This window comes from Tasmannia lanceolata, unplaced genomic scaffold (genome assembly GCF_043159265.1).
Source record: "Tasmannia lanceolata isolate RefF3 unplaced genomic scaffold, GAP_Taslan_0.1 ptg000012l, whole genome shotgun sequence".
Taxonomy (NCBI): Eukaryota; Viridiplantae; Streptophyta; class Magnoliopsida; order Canellales; family Winteraceae; genus Tasmannia; species Tasmannia lanceolata.
The window spans coordinates 34,659,589-34,682,634 of record NW_027518689.1 but is presented as its reverse complement, the minus strand read 5'-3'; the positions used below and the strand labels follow the sequence as shown (position 1 = coordinate 34,682,634).

The window sequence follows — 23,046 nt, the reverse complement described above, 5'->3', positions numbered from 1 at the left end:
GAGATTTTGCCGGTGGCAAACGATCTTCGTGAGGCCGGCGCCTCTGCGTGGAGCGAGACCGCGATCTTTCGCGGTGATGAGGTTCTGTCTGGGCGTGCCTCACTATGGGGCAATAAACTTGTCTAGCGGAGTGATGAGTTCTGCCCTCCCCATGACGTGATGACTCTCCCCTGTGGACTCCTTGGGCAGATCGCGGGGCCTCTGGAGGAGGTGGAGGGGGTGCTTGAAGTAGTTGTTGGTACTGACCAACAAGGGCCGTCATCTGCTGGAAGAGGGCTTGGACTTGCTCCGAGGTGGGCACGGGATTGTGATGCTCCGAGCGAGAAAGGCTTTGGTCGGCAGATGCTGCCACTACCATCGAGGCGATTCGACCGCTCCGGGTCCTGCGAGGTAGCGCGGCTTGGTCGTTCTGCGCAGAAGCTAACCGCGCACTCTTGCGCCCTGCCATTTTGTAAGTGAGATGTAAGAACAGCTTTTAGTTCTTGGTCCCACGGATGGCGCCAATCTGTTAGACCAAAAATCGGTAACAGGTACAGCAGTGGCGTAAGAGCTGAGAGCGAGTGACGAGGGAGGTTGAGTATGAGTCCTGTGGTGAGTGCTTAGTCCTGCACAAGGCAAACGAGGTCAGAAGACCAGACCGGATTTTACTCCGGACAGGTCCTTCGACACTCAAGTCAGTATGAGCAAGAGTGAAGGGAAATGTCAGAGTTTTTAGGGAGAAGAGGGTTTTTAGCATTACCCATTAGTCTGAGCTTTAGTCCCCTATTTATAAGGAAAATCTGTTGAGGTGTCCTGGACAGGTGTCCAGGACAGGTGGCAGCCTGTGAGAGACTGGATCTCACCTACTCTGAACAGGTGGCAGCCTGTGAGAGGCTGAGTCTCACCTACTCTGGGACAGGTGGCAGCCTGTGAGAGGCTGGGTCTCACCTACTCTGGGACAGGTGGCAGCCTGTGAGAGGCTGGGTCTCACCTACCCTGGGACAGGTGGCAGCCTGTGAAAGGCTGGTGTTTTCACACCCCATCAACTCCTAAGTCGTACCGATGATGAGTTGCATTCACTTAGAACACTGCCTCGTGATTCTACTTCTAATGTGACTAATCGTATATCCTTAGACCTTGATGCATATCCAATATAGCGGCAAGCTTTTAAGTTGCGTTCACTTGCATGTTGCCTTATGTTTACACCATGAATTAATCGTTTAGAAATTAGATTTTATATGGTGTAAGCTCGTATAGTCTAGTATTTTTCCAAACGTACTGTATAGCTTACACCATAGGATGATCCAAACGGTTCATTTGATGGGCCACAACGTAAATAGGTTGTGCCCAAAAAATCATTTCTATAGGATGATCTTAGCCCTATGATCTATCAAGGACATGCATGTTATGGAAACCTTCTATAGATCTAAGGTTACTATCATGGTTTTAAATTTCAGTTTCGGTCCCAATTTCAGTCTTGTCGAAACCCGAAATTTCAGCTGAAAATCAGTAATAGAAAAAAAGAAGTAATATTTTATTATATCTGAAATTTTGCCATAATATTATATTTTAAAAAAAAAATTTAATTTCCCAAAATTTATACCGAAATTTCTGTTTTGGTTTCAGTTTCAACCGAAATCCGGCCGAAATTTAAAACCATGGTTAGTATCATCCTATGGAAATGGAAATTTCTGTTTCGGTTTCAGTTTCAACCGAAATCCGGCCGAAATTTAAAACCATGGTTAGTATCATCCTATGGAAATGATTTTTGGGTCGCAACATATCTACATTGTGGCTCATCAAATGGACGGATTGGATCATCCTATGGTGTAAGCTGTACAGTACTTTTTGAAAAATACTGGACTCTACACACCTAAATACATATACACATCTCATACTCTAATACAAATTGTGAATTGATTTTGATGATAATCACTAGTAAGCTCTGTACTTCTGAAAACCCGGTAGCCGTTGGGCATTCTCTCACTCTCTTTTTTATCTTCTCAAACCCCCAATCCCTCTTTTTTCCTCTCTCATTCCCTTTTTTTTCACTTACAATCTCTCTTATCTCTAACTTTTGTAAGAGACTATGAAAACCCTTTCACCTTTCAAACCACCCTTTTTTCTTCCTCGCTCGCCCCTTAATTCTAATTCCCCTTCAGAAAAGCCTAGAAGCTGTTCCATCATAAAGGGTATTCTCCAATTTCTTCTTTCTCTTACTTTCTCTATTTCACCTTTTGTTTTCTCTTCTTATTCGCCTTTCTTTTGGTTGAATATTGTTTAGGGTTTCAGAGGAACCATGTCGATGAATCTTATAATCGATTCCAGAGTAAATTCGAGCCTTGTAGACTGTATTATACAATTCGTTTGCATAAACAGTGTAGAATTCGAAGAAATACGGTTGTAAGATCTGAGCTTATTGGAGCTGCTTCTCCTGATTCTGCCTACTCTTTAACAGGTTTTCCTTTTATTCGCCTTTTTTAATTTATTTTCCTTTAGGCCATGTTTGGATTGCAAGAAAAGCATTTTTTTTTTCATGGGATTTTTTTCCGTACAATTTAGAGGGGAATGTTATGATAATGTTTAATTTAGAGAAATATTATGATAAATTGAAGGTCCCTTTACAAAAAAATTGAATAGGATTGGTTTAAGTTTGTTTTGATAATGTTTAATTTAGAGCAATATTATGATAAATTGAAGGCCCCTCTGCGTAAAAATTGAATAGAATTGGTTTATGTTATCTTTTTTGGTTCGTAAAAGCAAAATTGAGTATTGAACTTTATTCTTCTGGCAGAATTTCAGTTGGGTTCGAAACTTAGAGGAATTTGCTTTTACGCTTGGAGTGCCTTTCTTGCGATTCCTCTGTTTGTGGTAATGTCGATGGTTCATCCATTTGTTCTTCTATTTGATCGATACCGAAGAAAAGTTCATCACTTGATTGCAAACATTTGGGCGAGCTTAACTATCAACCCTTTCTTTAGGGTAGAGCTTGAAGGATTGGAGAATTTGCCTCCAATGAATATGCCCGCCGTGTATGTTTCAAACCATCAGAGCTTTTTAGACATCTATACACTTCTGACTCTCGGGAGAAGCTTCAAATTCATAAGCAAGACTGGGATTTTTGTCATTCCTATCATCGGTTGGGCCATGTTTTTCATGGGTCTTATTCCTCTTCGACGAATGGATAGTAGAAGTCAATTGGTATTCTTTTATATGTCCTTTCTCTTTGGTGCTAATGCAATTATTTGCTACATTGGGTTGTTTTAAGTGAGGATAACATATAAAGAAAAATTGGATTGCTTTCTTTTTATTTTAGATTTCATTGTTTAATATACAAAATTGTTTAAGATTGTGCCTTTGCTGGTTTTATGGAATGAAGGAGTGTTTAAAGCGCTGCATGGATCTAGTAAGAAAGGGGGCGTCGGTTTTCTTCTTTCCAGAGGGGACCAGGAGTAAGGATGGGAAACTGCATGCTTTTAAGGTGATTATAATCTGAATCTTATTTTATCTCCATTGTTTTTCATTTAGGCAAATGGGAGGCAAAAATGTTGAACATGTATCCTTTTTTTTTTTGGTAGTTCACCATCTTCGATATGTTTCTGATGTTCATTATTTGTTGGCCTTTTTATGTAGAAAGGTGCATTTAGTGTTGCTGCAAAGACTGGGGCACCAGTTGTTCCAATTACCCTTATGGGAACTGGCAACCTTATGCCTTCTGGAATGGAAGGTGTACTGAATTCTGGGTCTGTGAAAGTTGTTATTCACAAACCTATTGAGGGAGATGATCCAGACTTATTATGTGATAAAGCAAGGAATACCATAGCAGACAATCTCCTTCTCCATGGCTATGGAGTGCACCACTGAGTGAATATATTCTGTTATCTATCTTAATTCTAATGCTAGTTACTGCGTTGAGAGGAAAATGTTCACTTTCAAGGTATCATTTCTATTAACCTGGCTTGTTCTACATTCTTGCTGGAACTAATTTATGCCATGTTGTGATAAAAATCTACAGGAAAAAAATAGGTTTTGTTATTGTTATGTGAAAGAGACACTGCTTTAAGATTATCTGAATCTGATGCATATGCAATCCATCTCCGGCCTCTGCATACTTCTTGGCTTTCTTGCAGATTCAGTGCTTAATCTGTCAGCATCTCCATTAGTTCTTAATTATCAAATTGTCTATTGTTTTTTTGAATGGTATCATCAAATTGTCTATGGTTGGGAATAACCTTTCATTTACTATCTGTATGCATGTATGCTTAACTTTTAATAACCCAAAGTATTATCCCTGCATTATCCATTACAACAGTCTCATTATGTAAACAAATAAAGGTTTCATTTCATAGTGGGCTCACTCCGCTGCAAGTTTTTTCTGCCGTGTAAAAAAATGCTGGTTTGAATTCGAATTAGAGTTGCATTTGGTAATGGTTGATCTCTGTCATCATTAACTGTAGAAATATCATCTGATTTTTTTTTGAACCAGTAAAAAAAACTATATTAAAATGAAAGAAACAAAATTACAAAAGGGAAGAGATTGCCCCCACATACATGGATTCCCTGCTCGCACCACCCTTAGCTAGGAGATGAGCCATCTCTTTCACGCTACGGGGATGTGAGATCAGGAGATAGAAAGAGAGAAGCAGAAACTAGAAATCTCATTAAATATTCTAGCAAGAAGCCATGGGCTGGGAGGCAGTTCTTCATCCATGCGATAATGTTAGATGAGATGGCAACACCACTATCCCGCAATAAGCAACTTGATGGTGGCTGAAAAAGCCCACTGACTTCCAAACATAGTGAGAATAATTAACACATTCTCCTTGCACGGTTGTAATAGAAGAAGAGTTTGTTATATGACTCCTTGGTTGTCCGACAAAGAACACAACAGTTTGCCAAGTTGGAGCTTTTTGAGAATGTCAAGATTGTTGACCTTTTGACGCTCCACCATCCAACACAAGCCTTGAACCTTGCGTAGGGTCATGGAGTTCCAAATCAGCATCCACCTAAAAGGGGGAGTGACTCCTTTTTCCAAACGATGATAAAACGATCAGGCCAAAAATACCCCTTTGGGCTCCATATCCCAAATTTTACAATCCTTCACAATCCAGGACACAAACACACTATCAAGAAATCAAAGGAAGAAATCACCTTATTAAAATTCCTTCCCCCCCCACCACCCCCGTGCGCGTGTGCGTGTAGGGCTGTAAACGGATCAAATTCGAAGCGGATATGGCTATATCCGAATCCGAATTCGATTCCATTATACACTACCCGAATTCGAATTCGACGGATATTTAATTTTTTCTTTCAAATTCAATTCCGACGGATATTGTTCGAATTTGGATATTATCCGAATCCGTTTATCCAGTAAATTCGAAATTCGAATTCACATCCGAATGTCCGAATTCATATCCGAATCTGTTTATCGGATAAATTCGAAATTCGAATTCACATCCGAATGTCCGAATTCATACTTGAATCCGTATATCGGGAGAAGAGTCGCCAATGATCCTCAGATTTGTAGGGGTTGTAGAGAATGCCGAATTCCAACAAAGATCAGAAGAAGGAGGTGATTGGAGAGTAGATCTCGGTGCCGAAGAGAACACTGATAAAGGAAATGACCAGCTTCTGGTCCAAGGTGCTTAGATCATCTGGAGGATTGGGGTCGATTTCAAGGGTTCAGAGATTAGATAATAGGGCTTTAGAGGAACGAAAATGGAGGATTGGAGTTTAGATTTAGTGGTGGGGAGAAGGTAGAAGGAGATAAAGGTATAAGCTAAGGTAGCAATGGAGGTTGGGTTTGCAGGGGATCTTGGGTTTTAATGGATAGAAATGGGGTTTAAGAAGAGGGTTTTGGTGATAGTAGTGGTTGTAAAGGAGGCAAGGCCAGAGGCGTGGCCGGATTCCGGCGGAGATTTTGCCGGAGAAGATGATCTTGCCGAAGCTTGGAGGCTCGATCCCTTCTCTCCCTCCCTCTCTCCCTCGCTCTCTTTTGTTTGCAAAAGAAAAATAACCCCTCCCACGAGCTCTGCTTAGAGTTTTATTCCCAGGGCTCTTTACCACAACTAATCTCAGCCCTTCATTTGTTACATTTCCTCTCTTTTTATTTATCTTGATTATCCTCTACCACTGATGGTCATAAAATTAATGAGAAAACCCACTTTCATCCAAATTTCGTACAAGTCACATGGATAGTCATAAAATTAATGCGAAATGATAGGTTGGACGAAATTTGGGCGAACATTTCACCCAAATTTCTTACAAGTCACATGGGTTGTAATTATTTAGTTGGAGAATGTGAAAACCAGCCCATGGTTTTAAAGAAACCATGTGGTTTTAGTCAAAACAAAGTTGTCAAAAGCTGCCAAAAGGAGTGCGTATGTGTACTGCAGGGGGTGCGAATTTATCATTGCCCTTCTTAAATTGACTAAAAAACAATTGAGCATGGAGCATGGGCCATAGGGAATAGATACATACAAACAAAAGAACCTATGGAATCTAGCAAAAGCCCTATATTGAGCATGGGCCCGGCTGTTTACACATGCAAAAGTCAGCTACGAAATGGCTTCCCATGAAATTGGTTAGCAAATCCCTTTAATTAAGGATTTGCTAGGCAATTTCCCCAAACACAATTTCACGGCCAACTTTTGCATGTGAGTACAGCCACAGAGGCTCAATTTTTTATAAATTTTGTCTTATTCATTTAATTCAGCTGACTTGGGTGTTTTCTCATGCAAAAGTCAGACACAAATTTTTTTCTATAGGATGATCCTAGCCCTCCTATCTATAGGATCATCCTAAGGAAATGATTTTTGGGGAACAACCTATTTAGTATTTATGCTGTGTCCCATCACACGGACGGTTTGGATCATCCTATGTTGTGGTCCGTACAGTACTTATAGAAAAGTATGGGACTATAAAGGCTTACACCATATAGCACTAGCTGGAGAAACGCGATCTTCCACTATTTTACGGGAAGGGCTCACTCTATTATGGAAACCTCCATAGATCGAAGGGCTCACTTAGGGGTGGCAAAATTGGCCGAACCGAAACCGAACCGAAAATTCGGTTTCGATTTGGCTAAACCAAACCGATTCAAATTTCGGTTCGGTTCGGTTTGAAATTCAGTTTCGGTTTGGTAAAACCAAACCGATTCAAATTTCGGTTCGGTTCGGTTTGGGGGTCGAACCGAAACCGAACCATTGCCACCCCTAGGCTTACTCTATTACGTGATTCTTAAGGACTATTTACCAATTATTTTGCAAACTAGGGAGTTATATTAAATAAATATTAAAATGTGTGTGTATATATATATATATATATATATATCGATGGCGAAAACGTAAATCTAATTATATTTGAGGTGTTCCTCCCTAAAAAATGTAAATCTTATTTGATGATATTATTAATAAAAAATATTAATAAAAATAAAATGATTCCCGATACGGATTCGGATATACGGATCTAAATCCGGATATTCGGGATAAAAGGATGTACTTCTCGGATTCGGATGTTAAACGGATCGGATGTACCATTTACCAGATTCGTATCCACTAAGAGCCGGATATCTCATAAACGGATTCGGATAATATCCGCTTTAAACGGATTCGGATAATATTCGCTTTAAACGGATTCGGATGCGGACGGTAATCGGATTTTCGAATGTCCATTTACAGGTCTACCCACGCGCACACGCACACAAAAAAATGGTATCATAACAATAACTAATATGAACATTACTCTCATGAACTAGCCTATAGAGACTCAGACAAACATGGCACACACTTTCAACCCATAAGTCTTCCCAAAATCTAATCCCATCCCCCTTCCCAACCTAAACCTAATAAAAGACCCAAATTAAAGTATCATAACCTTAATGAATCTGCATACACCATCTACTATATGGGGATTCCTTCCTAATGCTATCTCAAGCAATCAAATAACATTAGGGGGTTCTTCCATTTCTTTTTGCCATGTAAAAAGGTCGGCTAAAATTGACGCAAATGGGTTAGCATGGCCAAGAGTTGATAGGGCAATTTTGGAGATTTTTTATTTATTTTCTCCTTCCTTGAGGGCTTTGTCTTTTTTTTGTACGTCTTGTTCAGTTTCTTATTTTCTCTCTTGTACTGGCCACCACAGTCTCGAGATCTTCCTTTTATTCATAAGTTCTCCATAAGGGTGGCCCAGTGCACGAGGCTCCCGCCATTGCGGGGTATTAATAAGTTCTCGATCATTCAAAAAAATAAAAAAAACATTAGGGGGTGGCATTTCTTCCTATTTATTTTATTCTTGGTTAGTAAATGTACTTGCTGGTTTGTATACACATCCCAAGATGGAAAGATGAGAAATATTATGGGCATGTTCCTTGGAGGGGTTTGAGTAACTATCGATTTATTAGGTTCAAGGTCAACTTTTCGTATTGTATCATCTAGCTCCTAAAACAGTGTGGTGCTAGCACCTGTACTTAAATAAATGTTAATAAAAACTAGTTGTGATATGATGAATGAGCATATTTTTCTGGCAGAAATACAATGCTTAATTATCCTTAAATGCCAGGCCTCGCTATGCATGGTTTGGGCACTAAAATTCTTCCCCGCTGAACTATTCGAGCACTTTCATCTGTGGTGGCTTTCTTGATGAATGTTGACTTTGTTTTATAATTTTCTAGCAATCCATTTATGGGCATTAAAGTCCCTTTATCATTACTGTTCATGTGTAAGGGTATATTAACCTTTTCTTTTTCTTTGACATTTTTGTAGTAGAGGGGTTATTTGTTCTTTTATGCATGGATGTATCCCGGTTGTTGTTATTCCTCTTTGGTTAGTTCAAAGCAAAGAGGAATCGTGATATGAATTGGTCCTGGTGGGTGATGAGTTCAAAGGGCTGTGGGAGACTTTTCGATGCTTAAGTGTGAAGATAAAGATAAGAATTACGCTTCTTAGCTGTTGTATGTTTTAGATTTAGTGTTATATTATGATTTCTAGCTCTATTCATGTGTGGAATATCATCCAGACATAGCCCTTTTAATGTCTAATATGGGGTAAATTGTTTTGTTGTCACAGTGAGTGACAATTCTATGGGCTAAATTTGTCACGGTGGCCCTTGTTACTAGAAGAAAATTAGAATATTGAACTACGGATGGCCATGATGAATCCAATAGTAATTATGAAGAGTGGCTCCTAGAGAATTATCAAATTCTGAAGTGGTTATAGAATAGTATGGAATCCTGTGTGAGTGTTAATGTAATGATCTTGGATACTAGTAGAGAAGTATGAGAGACTGTGGATGAGACATTCGTCAGACAAAAACATCTCACAAGTAGTCACAAGACTCACAAGTCTATGAGCTGTTTGAAATTATATTATTGTTACAGCAGAGAAACAACAGGAGGGCGAGCCTTGGCGCAACGGTAAGGTTGCTCCATTGTGAGCTGGTGGTCATAGGTTCGAGTCACGGAAACAGCCTCTCTGCGAAGCAGGGGTAAGGCTGGGTACATCTAGCCCTCCCCAGACCCCTCAATGGCGGGAGCCTCGTGCACTGGGCCACCCTTTTTACGACATAGAAACAACAGCTTGAGGGGAGTTATAGCTCTCTGTGGCATATGTGGGAATAGTTAAATGTGTATAAGCTCTCATGGAATGATATGGAGCTTTTGAAGAGACGTCGTGTGGAATTTAGAGTTGTAATAATATTTCTATAGGTGCCATTCAAAAAAATAATAATCTTTCTATTGGTATCAACCCCAGTTATCAATTAGTTTGTGGATGGATTCTTGCCAACAAGGAGCTACTTCTCCAATTTATACTCGCCGGTTGCCTCTTGCACATTGAATATCTATAGATCTACACCTAAATTTGGCTATGGGTCAGCTTTGAATACATTTGTGGGCAAAGATGACAGAGGCACAGCATGTGGTAGTAGTGGTATAGGACGTGGTGCTCGTGACTATGGGAGGTCATCACAGGGTCGCAGAATTAGGAAGTTTGCACATTGTAGTCATGCCATTCAGCTCTTGGAGAAGTGTTGGGATAAGGTTGGTTAACTTACTTGGGCTAATTGATCTTCACACACGGCAAAGTGATGATGTACCATCAAGTAACACCATTGAATATCAATAGCACAATTCAATTGGCATGTTTATACATGACAGAGTGATGATATAGCATCGAGTAACACCATTGAATATCAATAGCACTATTCGATTGGCGATTCAATTTCCTTTCACATGATGAGTATGAGAAGTTGAGAGTATGGTTGCAACTTGGGTCAGGTTTTAAACCCGACCCTCATCAACCCAACCCGAAAATACGCTGGGCCGGGTTCAGAAATCATTGGTCTTGGGTTGTGTCGGTTTTCAGGTTGAAAAAGTCGACCCAATCTCAGGTCGAGTCGGGTTTAAAGGAAAAAAAGAAAAACCCGAAACGCGACCCTACTCTTATAGGTGTACTTTGAATTTCTTAATTATCTCTTGGAATAATATGACAACCCGAAAATACACTGGTCCGGGTTCATAAAACATGGGTCTTGGGTTGGGTCATTTTCAGATTGAAAAAGTTGACCCAATCTCAGGTCGAGTCAGGTTTAAAGGGAAAAAAAACCCAAAACCCAAAACCCGACTCAACTCTTATTGGTGTACTTTGAATTTATTAATTATCTCTTGAATAATATGACAAATTACTTACGAGTTTATTGATATAATTACTTTCATTGAGGTGGTAAGGTTTGTGATGTGAAAAAAGTAGTTACTTCTTAAATTTATTCACTTGATGACGTGGGTGTAGAGATTTTTGGTCTCAAGATTTGTTTATTTCTACAATCTTTGAAATTAGTCACTATTTTCCCTTTCTTTGTTTTTCTCTCTTCTCCTCTTTCCTTCTCTTCTTCTTCGCCCCTTCCTCTCAACTACAGTTTCAACTCTAGTAAGGTGAGTCAGGTTTTGGAATGCTACCCTACTCAAGAAATTATCTCACGTCGGATCGTGATGAGTTCTTTATAGGGGAGTCGGGTTTATGAATCTTGGCTTTTCCCATAAAGAAGGTATAAGATTTGTCTATTTTAATTCATTAAACAAGGAAATCCAAAACCATTTGGCAAGAATTTGTGTTTTGTGTTCTGATAATGCAATGCTAAAGAACCTTTATCACAGGAATTTCAAAATCAGCATTGTCTTCACGGAATTCTTCCTCAAGCTTTTGTGTTCATTTTTATCTAGAATTACTTGGTTATGTCTAATTAAATGAAGGTATACGATTTTGTGTGTTCTTAAATTTTTCAACAATGAAATTCAAAACCATTTGGCAAGAATATGTGTTTTGTGTTCTATAACGCTAGGAAACCTTGGTCACAGGAATTTCAGAATCATCACAGTCATCACAGAATTCTTCATCAAACTTTTGCGTTCATTTTTTTTTTCTTGAATGGCAACTTTTGTGTTCATTCCCCCCCCATCTTTTGTGTTCTTTCCCGTCTACAGTATCTTCTAGAACTAAACCTTTGTGTTTGCACCCAAAAAGGTTATCTTTACTCACTCAAAAAGGTTACCATTGCTATCATCCTAGAGAGGCATGCGGTATTAGATACTTCTGATATCTTCATTTGATTGAGGAGTTAAACGGACACAAAGGTTGGATTGATGGCTTGCACATTGAGGTTGGCATTTTTGGATCAGGGCTGCTAAGCATGCGATTACGTGCATTGGTATTTGGACTTGGTGGGTGTTGGGTTCCTTTTTTACATGAGCTCTAGTGGATTTTTTTTACTCCTAGTGAGATACTATCAATTGTTTGGTCGTCGAAGCAGGAAATGTTTTGCTTGGGTGAGTTCAAAGGTCTAAATCTTGTGGTTGTTTGATATTTCTGCATAAAGAAATGTCTGATCACTTCCCAAAGTCACCAAAACTGCTACAAATAGGTTAAAATCCTTTTCAAAGGAAGGAGTTGCGATGTAGGTACAGACCCAGAGTTAATTATCAAGCCAATTCCACAAACTTTTATTTTCTTCTTTCTTAGGTAAAAAGGGGACTTTTGTAGAGAGGAAGAAGAGACGCAAAGATAAACAAAAAACCAAGGTGACAAAATAAACAAAAACCAAGGTGACAAAGGATAAATTAAGGTAATAGGATAATTTTCCAATTCTTTAAAATGGTAAAGACATTTTCCTTTGGCAGGGAATTTATTAATTCGTTAACCTCCAAGTAGCGGTAGGATGTATTAAAAATTTAACAAAAGGTGTATCTCCTAGATGATTTTCTCTAGTCTCCATTGGATCTTTACCCGTAGTTTCCACATTTGATTACTAGAGTTTCCTTTGCTAGAATTTCTCACTAGCAAAACAGACAACGATATAGCAATTCAAGATGGACATGTTCAACCATCTTGCACTAGAGAACCTTTTCTTTGTTTCAAAGATAACTAATAAATTATGATCCATTAAAACCTACATTGACACCTTCCAATGACACCAAAATTCCATCCAAGAGTGACATCTTTAAACTGATACAACTTCTACCCTTGCAAAGCCTAAAAAGAAGTAATTTTCTTTCACAAGAAACTCACAGCCCATTAATGTTTTTCACTGCTATTCAATCCACCACAACAGGGTTTTTTTTTTTTTTTTTTCAAAGCCATTGAAAGGGTCTTTCTATGAATTTCCCATTCGGAAAAAGTATTTAATCATATCATGCAAAAACAATGCAACCAATAGCATCCTCAGGTCCAAAGTTATCCACTACTTTTCAAGCCCAAAGGTACCTTTGTTATTTTAAATTTATCTAAAAACTGGTAATTCAAAAGAAAGAAAATGGGAAAAGCTACTAGGTGATACTAATCTTTCGAAAAAAAAAAAAAAAAAAACTAGTGATACTATGGACATTTCCTTGCGTTTACAGACTGATCCAAGAGGTGAAAACAAGGATCCTTTCATCAAGGAAGTTGTTCCTCATCAAGCTTGTAACAGATGGGAGAGAATAACTCTTCAAGGAGCATGAACTAAGTTATTTTCTTCTGATTAGGGTGTCGAGAAGATCATAATATGGAGTAAGAAAGGGGCTCTTCATTAAAAAAAAGGTGCAAGGGGTCATGGGTTTTTCTACTACTGTGGAACAGTTTTCTCGACTTAATATCTTGGGATCCATTGATGGGAAATTGTAAGTAGAAATTCTCACAGAATTTTTCTTCACTGGAGACGAGTGGTTATGCATCATCTCTTTCAAGCTTGTTCGTGAAGAAAAGAATGTGTCTTGTAATATCTCTCTCTTTATGTCTCTGATATCTCCTTCCTCAATACTTACACAAGAAAAAGACTTAGGATATTTTTTTGAATTTATTAGTTTTTCAATTGTTTTTCTCATTGGCCATTGTCACAGACCTTGTTTCTTCACACAAATGATGTATGCTAATGATTAAATGGGTTAAGGATGTGATATAAAGTAGAAAAATGTGTTGTTTTAAGCGGTAGCAAGGTGTTTTTCTTCATTTCATAACAACAGATGTGTGCAAGTAGATATAGAGACCCTTTACCTAATTTTTTTTTAGCGATAGCAAGTAATTTTATTTCAGAAATAAGTAAAACATGTGATATTGAGAGTTATGACAACTCACTTATTTAGATCAAGCTTTTTGTATGAGTTTGATTTGTTGTAAAAGATTCATAAATGAAATCACGATTTGATCTCACCATGTTCTTCCTCGTATCTCCATTTCTATTTTCCATATTGCTAGTCGTCTCGCTTAGATTTAACCCCCATTTTCCTTTGATTTATGCATTCATAATTTTTTTTTTGTATGGTCTCATCAAGTGATTAGCGGCTATATGACTGTGAATATTATATAGTATATGCTACAAAAAATGGTACAGTGGTTCCTACTTATACATGACCTCAATGCATGTATGACTCTAAAGTCTCCGTTGAAGTTTACGAATTCCAAGTCTATTAGAGAGAAGCAATATGCAATAGTGTGCAAGACATTCAAAATCCCTCACAATTAGCCCCTATAGATATTGATCATCTTCATCAACCCCTACATATCCTGATGCAAATCCCATATTGCATGCTGGTACCAAACGTGTGAAAATTAATCTTAAGCAATTTGTCTTGTATCTCGACAACAATTTCAGATTGCTGGTGGTTTTGTTGTGTGGGATTTGTAATACACATCAAGGGAGTCGAGAGTTCCTCAATTGCTCGATGTATTCCTAAGAAATGGTTGCACGTGGAAATTTTATAACTCCCCTAAAGTAGGTGGAATTTTGAAATCCCATGTCTGGTGAAAAATAACAAAAATCATTATCCCATATAAATTACAAAATAATTTCTTATAAAAATGACCAAAATACTTTCATCCGAAGGAAATTAACCATAGTACTCATATCTTCAATTATAGAAAATTAAAAAAATACACATCAAGGAAGATTTTATTAAATAAGGTAGTCTCATTAGAAAGAGGGAAATGATATATCCGCCCCTTTTGATCACCAGGAACACCCCTTTCAGTGTATCAATGACAAAAGAGAGGCAGTTGTACTTATGTCGGAAGAATTCAATGCTCCTGATTGCCACAAACACTGACAGGGGGTGTTCCTGGTGATCAAAAGTGGAGGATATATCACTTCCCTAGAAAGATACAAAAAGTGTCCCATTTCATGGAAAATGGAAGATAACAAAATACCTTCATCCTATGGAAAATAACTAAAATGGCCCTACCTCAGGGAAAATGGCCAAATTTTCTTCATCTCTTGGAAATGACAAAAATACTATCTCTAGAAAAATGATCATAATACCCCTATCTCATGGATAATGGCCAAAGTGCCCATACCTCATAGAAATGATAAAATACTCATTGAAAATATAAAAAAAGGGATTTGCTAGGGTCCATCGCAAAAGGCATTTCGCGGCTGGTCTGTCAGACCACCCACCTCCCACCTCGTGAACGGAGACAAAAGCTTATAAAAAATCTACATCTCACGGGTAGGGGTGGCAAAATTGGCTGAACTGAGCCGAAATTGAGCCGAAACCACCAAACCGATTCAAATTTCGGTTCGGTAGAACCAAACCGACGATCAGTTAGGTTTGGTTTCAGTTTCGGTTTGGTTCGGTCTGGACAATAATAAATGTGCCCCTTTTCATCGGTTCGGTTTTGATTTGGAGTGTAAGCATGCTAGGTTCAGTTCGGTTTGGGGGTCAAATCGAACCTAAGCTGAACTGTTGCCACCCCTACTCATGGGAAATGAGCAATAAACATCTATCTCAAAAAAACAATAAACAACCCTGTATAATAATGTCCAAATACCCTCATCTCATAAAATGAAAAAAATACCCCATTGCTGAGAAATGTGCTAAATACCCCTATCTCATTTTCCATGAGATCAATGTATTTTATCACTCTCTCTCTCTCTCTCTCTCTCTCTCTCTCTCTCTCTCTCTCTCTCTCTCTCTGGGCTTGTCCATGCAAATAACAGAAAAATTCCAAGATAAAGAAGAATGGGGAGGAAATTTGTTCTCTCATACACAGAATCCAAGCAGCGAATGGGGATGCGACACAACACAGCCTAGCATTCATCCCCTCTACAACATACCCATCTCTAGTCAAGAAAGGAAGAATATCCCATCACTTGGCACAAGATCTTCAAACCTTTGAAAAGATGTCACCAAATGGACTCTTCCCCAATTCATCTGACAACCCATGTTTCTTGTCCAACCTTAATAAAGCAAAACAGTGTATTCCACCACCTTGATTGATTCAATCATGGGTTGCTATCGAAGGAGAATTAAAACAAGAAAAATCACACTTTAATAAATTCTCTCAACCTCTTTTTAATGAAGCAATGTCCATAGGCATTCCCTTTATAATCTAAGCTTTTGTTTTCCATCTTATCCTTGATCCAGTAAGCAAAAGTCTCCCTCTCTCTCTCTCTCTCTCTCTCTCTCTCTCTCTCTATCCCCACATCAAATGGGAAAAGCTTGTGGTTGGTGAATGGGCGTGTTCTGTCTAGTCTTATGTCCGACTCATTTACACGTGGCCACCCAGGCCTCAGTTTCTTTATCGGTCTGTAAAATCAGAGTAAAAGCAGAAAACCTACCAATCACTTTATATCTGATGAAAATGGCTTTTTGGGTAGACCCCCGTCCCCCATTTCCTCTCTCTTTTTCTATATAGTTTTAGACTAGAACATTCAGGATAACACTTGAAAATTAAATACCTTTCCTAATGAAACCAAGATCCTCCAAATATTGATTAGAAAGAGAAAAAGAACCAATGAAGGAAAAATTAGAATTTTCTTCTTTGGTATCTTATCTTTTAAAAGCAACCACTAATAATTCTTCTGAAATTATGTTAGTGAAACTAAGAGATTTTGTACATTTTTTGCAAGGAAGTTCAATAGTGACAAAGTTACAATATTTTAGGGCAGTGATAAATCGACCCCGCATATCTTAAATCGACCCCATGTTGGGCTGTGCATAGAGAGATAGAGAGGAGACAGAGAGAGATATGGGGGTCGATTTAAATTATTTGGGGGTCGATTTATCACTTCCCTATTTTTATTGGGATATGACTGCAATGGTTCATATTATACAAATACCGCGGGGCACATGGGTTTGATGATCTAGGTCATTGATTTGGTGGGCCACCATGTGAACGGCTGTAATTAAAAAAATGCAGCATTTGAACAATCCTAACTGCTTGATTAGTGTCATGTTTTCCCATTGAATCTTCTTGTTATTGGTATCTCGTATTCTGCCGGGGGAGTGATCATACGAGGGTTTTAATTTTGGATTCAGAGAGTAATGACGTACGGAGAAACTTATAACTAGGGTTGTCAGAGAATCCACTTCGGATCAAATCCACCAATGTCTTGGTCACTATTCATTTGGATCTCTAACTAGTCAAATCCTTTTTGGGTCACCATCCATTTAGGCTTATAAGGGAATGGGCACCCTCCCCTTAATGGCTAGCTTTTACGGGTAAGTTCTACCTAGGCCCCAACAAACCCTTCATTCGGATCTAGAATGCTCCATTGGATTTTGTGTCTACGTCTAGGCCATAATTCAAATTCATTTCAAACCTTGGACATAAGCACACTGTCAAATCATGTAAGTCTAGTTTTTTTTTTTTTTTTTGTTTGGCTTTTGTGTTCTTAACTCTTGCTTTAATAACTTTTTTATTGCTTTTGTAAATTGATCTGGATATGTGATCACATGGCATTAAGAATATGGATGTTTGTATATATTTTCAAGAGAAATTATATGGTGGCCGACCATGAAATCACAATGGTAGAGAGAGAGAGAAAACCTGCCACCTTAATTTTAGATCCAAAGAAAAGTAAAAAAAGAGGGCTTTTGATGGATTTAAAATCAAGGAAGGGGGTGTTTTCTCTCTTTGACCTTTACATGTAAAGATCGGCCACCGTATAAAATCTCTATTCTCATAGAGCCAGGTGAAATACTTTATATGTTTGGTACAATCCTACCACATTAAATACTCGCATTAAGTACCTTATGAAGTTTTTGTGTCACGATGTCCAACCTTTTCCCAGTTCAACAGGCTTCAAATGAAACCAAATCTCTAACTTCCATGTTCTTTCTTTAACCCTTGGCAATTAAGAGCATCATGGATGCCACCACTATTGGTCCTTATTTGCAATTTAGATTATTTTAATTTAACCTTGTCTGCAAATGGGATAATAGGGCCTCTTTGAAAACCATTAACTATATCATTTGTAAGAGTACTATAATCATTATTTATAGACATGAGCAATGCTAAACTGAAGGGTGCCGTTGCAAAAACCAGCCGCAAGGGCGCCCCATTGGACCATCTCACCAAAGTGAAAATACTTTTGAGGTTAAATATAATTATTTGTAGAGGAATGCTAAAATGAGGGGCCCCTTTGCAAAAAAAAACAGCTAAAAGGGCACATCCATTGGGCCATCTCACCAAAGTGCAAGGGCGCCCCTCAGTTTAGCATTCCTCCATAAATAATTATATTTAACCTCGAAAAGAATTTGCATTTAATATTAGAGTTTTTATATAGTGTCCGCACGTTATGAACATAGATTTATAGATTTTTTTAAAAAATAAATAGTAGGGCCTACATTATTCGATGATCAAAACCATTCATTTATTGGGCCCCTGAAAATAATTTCCATAGGATGATCCTAACTCTCTAGACTGTAGATGTCTCTATTACGTGCCTAGGGTTGGGATCATGCTATGGAGATTTATTATATTTTTTGGGGCACGGACTGTTTACATTGGGGCCCAACAAATGAATTGATTGGATCATCCACTAATGTGAGCCCCACTATATAAAAAAACACGTTTGTGTGCGTGTAGACACCGTATTAAAAACTCTATTAGATTATATGAAAACAAATTAAATAACTTATCAAGGGAATTAGAATTGACACCCATAAGTTTTAGAAATTTCTACAATTTAAGCTTATCTTATTTGATTTCATGTTACTTTCTCACATATAGGACAAAGGGTGCCATGCTATGCACAAGAGAATCCATCTCAGACAAACCAACATGGTTGAAGCAATCAGTAGGCCATCGTTAGCTCCCTGAACCAACTTCACTCACATTTGAATATCATTTCTCTTCAATGAACTTTTTGTTAGATAAGATTCAGTGTTTAGAAACACGGATGTGATGTGGAACTCGGCCAAGATAAATTCTTGTTGACTCAGCGCCGCGACCAAAAATGCGGTTGACACGGTCATAACTCGGAAAAGTGAAAGGATTTTATTGACTCTGTAGGGCAAAATGCGGAATGCGGATGTGGTGCAACGTGGAACGCGGCCAAGGTAAAAATTAAGGAGTTGACTCGGGCAAGTTCTTTGTCGAGTCAAGGAGTTTTTAAACACTGAGATAAATATCAGAGGAATTTAAGGGAATAGTGAATTGATTTAGTCACCATCGATCAGTTTCCTGTATATTTTCATAATCCCAAAAGAAGGAAGACATACCCACAAGACAAGAAATTCCGGATAAAGAAAAGGAGAATGGGAGAAAACATATTTTGGGCATTGAAAATCGAGCTAAGAGCTTTTCACGTTATACCACACCCACCCATGTGATCCCACTCTTTTATTTGATAGATCTTTACACTCTAAAACTGAACACTTTCACATCTCCACGTTTCAGCTAAAAAAAAGACACATTTTCCACTTCCCTTTTCTTTTTTACATTTTCCACCCACCCTCTCTCGTCTATAAATTTGCCTCTTCCTTCTCCCTTGATACTCCCCTCTCTTCTTTCCTCTGAAAAAAAAAAAAACAAAAGAAGAGAAATAAAAGCTTAGTGAGTGTTGGAATTAAGTAAACAAGAGGTTCTCCCTTGAATTAGTGCTGGTGCATGTGAACAAGAATCATTGAAGGAATTTGAGCTATTAACAAAACCTTCCTTGTCTCCATAGTCAAAAACTTGTGTATATAAGATAGGTTATCCTCTTGTGGAGTCTCTCCTCTTCTCTTTCTTCTTCTCTTGTTGAGAGAACCAGGGCCAGTTTTTACTTAAATTGGTGGTTGGGCTAATGGGTGAAGCTAATCAGGTATTTTTTTTGGTTTTGGAGTTGGGTTTTTGGGTTGTTTTTGTTTGGGTTGTTAATTTGGATATGGGTTTGTGCTTTGTTTTTTTAATCTCAGGAAGAAGCTAAGGCAGAAAATAAGGCAGAGGAGAAAAAGGAAGACAAGGCCGAGGAGAAGAAAGAAGACAAGTCAGAAGAGAAGAAAGAGGAGGAAAAACTTCCACCATCTCCTGTTATTTTGTTTGTAGACATGCATTGTGTAGGATGTGCCAAGAGAGTAGAGAGATGTATCATGAAATTCAGAGGTCTCTCTCTCTCTCTCTCTCTCTCTCTCTCTCTCTCTCTCTCTCTCAGGTGCCTATTTCTCTTTCTCATGTGTTTTTTTTGTGTGTGGTCAACAGGGGTTGAATCTGTGGCAATAGATATGACTCAAAACCAAGTTACAGTAAAGGGTATAGTTGACCCACAAGCTCTCTGCATGAGAATACAGAATAAAACGAAAAGGAAAGCTACAGTGCTGTCTCCATTGCCTACAGTCGAGGGAGAGTCTACCAAACCAGAAGTTGTTTTGTCACAGGTGCCAAACAGAATCCATGATCCATCAGACCTACTTCCTTCAATCTATTTACAAAGCTAACAATAACAACAGGGAGGTGATATTTATTTACCCCTCCTTATTTTGATAGATACACCATCTGGTCCATCTCCTTGTATTTCAATTGTAATTTAAATTTTCCACTATACTTATACCAGCCAAAAAAAAAGAGGTCAAAATTAGAGAGGTGTATCTATCATACAAGAGGGGTGTAAATATCACTTCACCTAAAAAAGATTTGTATAAAAAGGTACCAAATATTTAAGCTACTGATATTATTGGCATCACCATGTTTTAATAGTTGAATAAACTCAGCTTATCTGTTCTTTCTTAATGGGCTTATGAGAGTTTTCTGGGAAGTGTAATAACCTTTGATGGGTGTTTAAATAAGAAAAAACAAGCAGAGTTTGTGCAATTATCAAAACATGGTAGTGCCAATATAAGTAGCCAATATTTTTACATTCATCAAACTTCAAGGTTTTTTTGCTTCTGATGATGGCAGGTTAGTGGGTTGACAACAGTAGAGCTGCATGTGAACATGCACTGTGAGGCCTGTGCTCTGCAACTCAAGAAAAAGATTCTCAAGATGCCAGGTAGTTATGATAAAATTAAGAATTTTACTAATCTTGGTTTCTTGGATTACAATCAATCTCAAAGTGTACTCATACAGAGCACTTACATGATAAACATAGTTACAAGTGATAACTGCGGAAAGAGATGAGAATATTCTAACAACTTATTTTTAAAAGTCGTGAAAAAATTAAGAACCGGTGTTCAAAAGCATCCGCTAAAAAAAAAAAGGTGTTCATGAAGAGTGCAATTATCCAAAAAAGGGAGTGGGGATATCATTTCCCATATCTTCTGTCACTCCCGGACCCAACTGTGTGTGAATATTGTCCTGTTCTAGGTTTTCCAACCCTCCCCAGTTTTGTGGGAGAGGGAGAATCCGCGTATATAGCCCATCAATCTTATCTCCCTTTCCGATGTGGGATCTACATCTTTTCTTCATTCTGCTAAAATATATGCCTGCAAGTGTGCTCAATGATGTGGTTTTCAGGGGTCCAAACGGCCGAGACAGACCTGAGCAGTGGCAAGGTGACAGTGACAGGAACCATGGACGAAAACAGGCTGGTTGATTATGTTTATCGGCGAACCAGAAAGCTGGCAAGAATCGTTCCTCAGCCCGAAGAAGAGAAGAAGAAAGACGAAGGTGGAAAGGAAGAAGAGAAGGCCCAAGAAGAAGCGGCTAAGCCCGAAGAGGAGAAGAAAGAAGAAAATGAAGAGAAAGCATCTGAGGAAAGCAAGGCCGAGGGGGACAAGAACAGTAAAGAAGGAGAGAGTGAGAATAGTATGGAAGAGATGGGAAAAAAGATGATGTATTGGGGGCCCATTTATGTGATCGAACAGCTCCCACCTCCTCAGCTCTTCAGTGATGAGAATCCAAACGCATGTCGCATCTCGTAAAAATTGGAAGGAAATTATATGCAAATTAGTTATTAATGATAGTAAGATAGATTTTATCAATGTATCTGTAAATATATTTTTGTATAATTCTATATTTTATATAATTACACAAGTTGTTTTTCCACGATTTAGAAGGAAATGTATGGTGATGACTTATTTAGAGGGAAATTTATCATAAAATGAATAGAACTTGAACCCCCACTTCAAGTGAAGGAAATTTTGGAAAATTTTTTCCTTTCCAAAATTTTCAAAAAATTCCTGTAACACATGCTGGGTCTTAATTAGATCATGTAATTACGTATGGACTAGGAAGTGAAATCCAGAAGCTAAACAAACTGCTCTCATTGGTGTAATCGATTGGGTCCCACGTGTTTGTCGCTCCTATTGGTGCAATTGATGGGTCTGTTAACCAAGTCATAGTTCCCCTGGCTCCCATTGGTGTTAATCTTAGCCCAAGAATTGTGAGAGTTAGGGAAAATATGGCTGCAGTAGACACTCATAATAATGTTAGGCATGACACCTTTGTCATTTTGATTTATATTGAATAATAAAATCAAGTAAAACAAGGGAAACACTGGATAGGAATATTTGCCTAAACGTATGCATGGGTGTCAATCTCAATCCCATTTGGACAGTCCTACTCACGACCAAGGTTTTAAATTTCGATGTTGGATTCAGTTTCAGTCTTTAGCGAAATGAAAACATTTCAGTTTAGGTACGAAATTTAAGCCGAAATCTTATAAAATCACTAGGGGAGTCAACGGATCCACTTCGGGTCGGATCCACCTATGTCACAGTCACGATCCATTCAAATTCCTTATCAGTCGGGTCGGAGTCGGATTGTTCTTCGGATCCTACTTTCCACATCATGATCACGATCAATTTTAATTCGGACCATCCATCGGAGTGTCCTATTATGTCCCACTAAGCTAAGTAAACAATTAATTTTAAAAAAAATAGATAGAATGGCAGTCCACTATTAGTGTGGCTCTATGCATTTTCTTCAAGTAAATTAAAAATTTGTCTATGATTAATCTATGTGTATAATAATGCTTGTAAACAATAAAACTAATCAAAATTACATACACAAATATAATGTATAACTATTATCAAAGAATATGATGCATAAAGAACAAAACCCTCTCTCTTTTCCTTCGTGAAAGCATGAAATGAAACGACTGAAATGAGTGAAATCTCATTCCCATCTGATTCATTAAGTGATAAGAGAGGTTTTGACCAAAACACCCTTCATAGAATGGTTAGCATTAACAAAATTTGGAGGGTATTTTTGTAAACCATTTCGGATCGTGACTATCCAATGGGCATCTGTGGTGTGTCCATACACAATCCAAAATTTTTCGGATCCCAGATTTGATGATCCGAAATATGCCCATGGATCCTATTCATATGTTTAGATCCTGTTCATTAATGTTCGGATTCGGATGATCCATATGACCGTTTGGATCCATTGACACCCCTAA

The 23,046-nt window shown here is 38.2% G+C and overlaps 2 protein-coding genes across 5 annotated transcripts; both read left to right on the top strand.

Moving 5' to 3' along the window:
* The first annotated feature begins 1,894 nt into the window (after window positions 1-1,894).
* LOC143887953 (1-acyl-sn-glycerol-3-phosphate acyltransferase BAT2, chloroplastic-like) lies at window positions 1,895-13,397 on the top strand. 4 transcript variants are annotated; one of them, XR_013254452.1, is made up of 6 exons: window positions 1,895-2,171; window positions 2,264-2,437; window positions 2,774-3,180; window positions 3,359-3,460; window positions 3,613-3,916; window positions 12,869-13,397. XR_013254452.1 is itself a non-coding variant. In XM_077392204.1 (5 exons), exons 1-5 carry the CDS (start codon window positions 2,069-2,071, stop codon window positions 3,841-3,843), a joined length of 1,017 nt encoding a protein of 338 aa, XP_077248319.1. In that variant the 5' UTR covers window positions 1,895-2,068; the 3' UTR covers window positions 3,844-4,333. The 4 variants fall into 4 exon arrangements, 1 of the variants encoding a protein (XP_077248319.1); XR_013254451.1 differs by lacking the exon at window positions 12,869-13,397 and adding an exon at window positions 8,742-9,148; XR_013254450.1 differs by lacking the exon at window positions 12,869-13,397 and adding an exon at window positions 3,995-4,333.
* Window positions 13,398-19,221: 5,824 nt separating this feature from the next.
* On the top strand, window positions 19,222-21,689 carry LOC143887952 (heavy metal-associated isoprenylated plant protein 9-like). The gene is made up of 5 exons (XM_077392203.1): window positions 19,222-19,530; window positions 19,625-19,811; window positions 19,908-20,083; window positions 20,604-20,694; window positions 21,159-21,689. The coding sequence occupies exons 1-5, from the start codon at window positions 19,513-19,515 to the stop codon at window positions 21,563-21,565; spliced, it is 879 nt and encodes a 292-aa protein (XP_077248318.1). The 5' UTR covers window positions 19,222-19,512; the 3' UTR covers window positions 21,566-21,689.
* The last annotated feature ends 1,357 nt before the right edge of the window (window positions 21,690-23,046 follow it).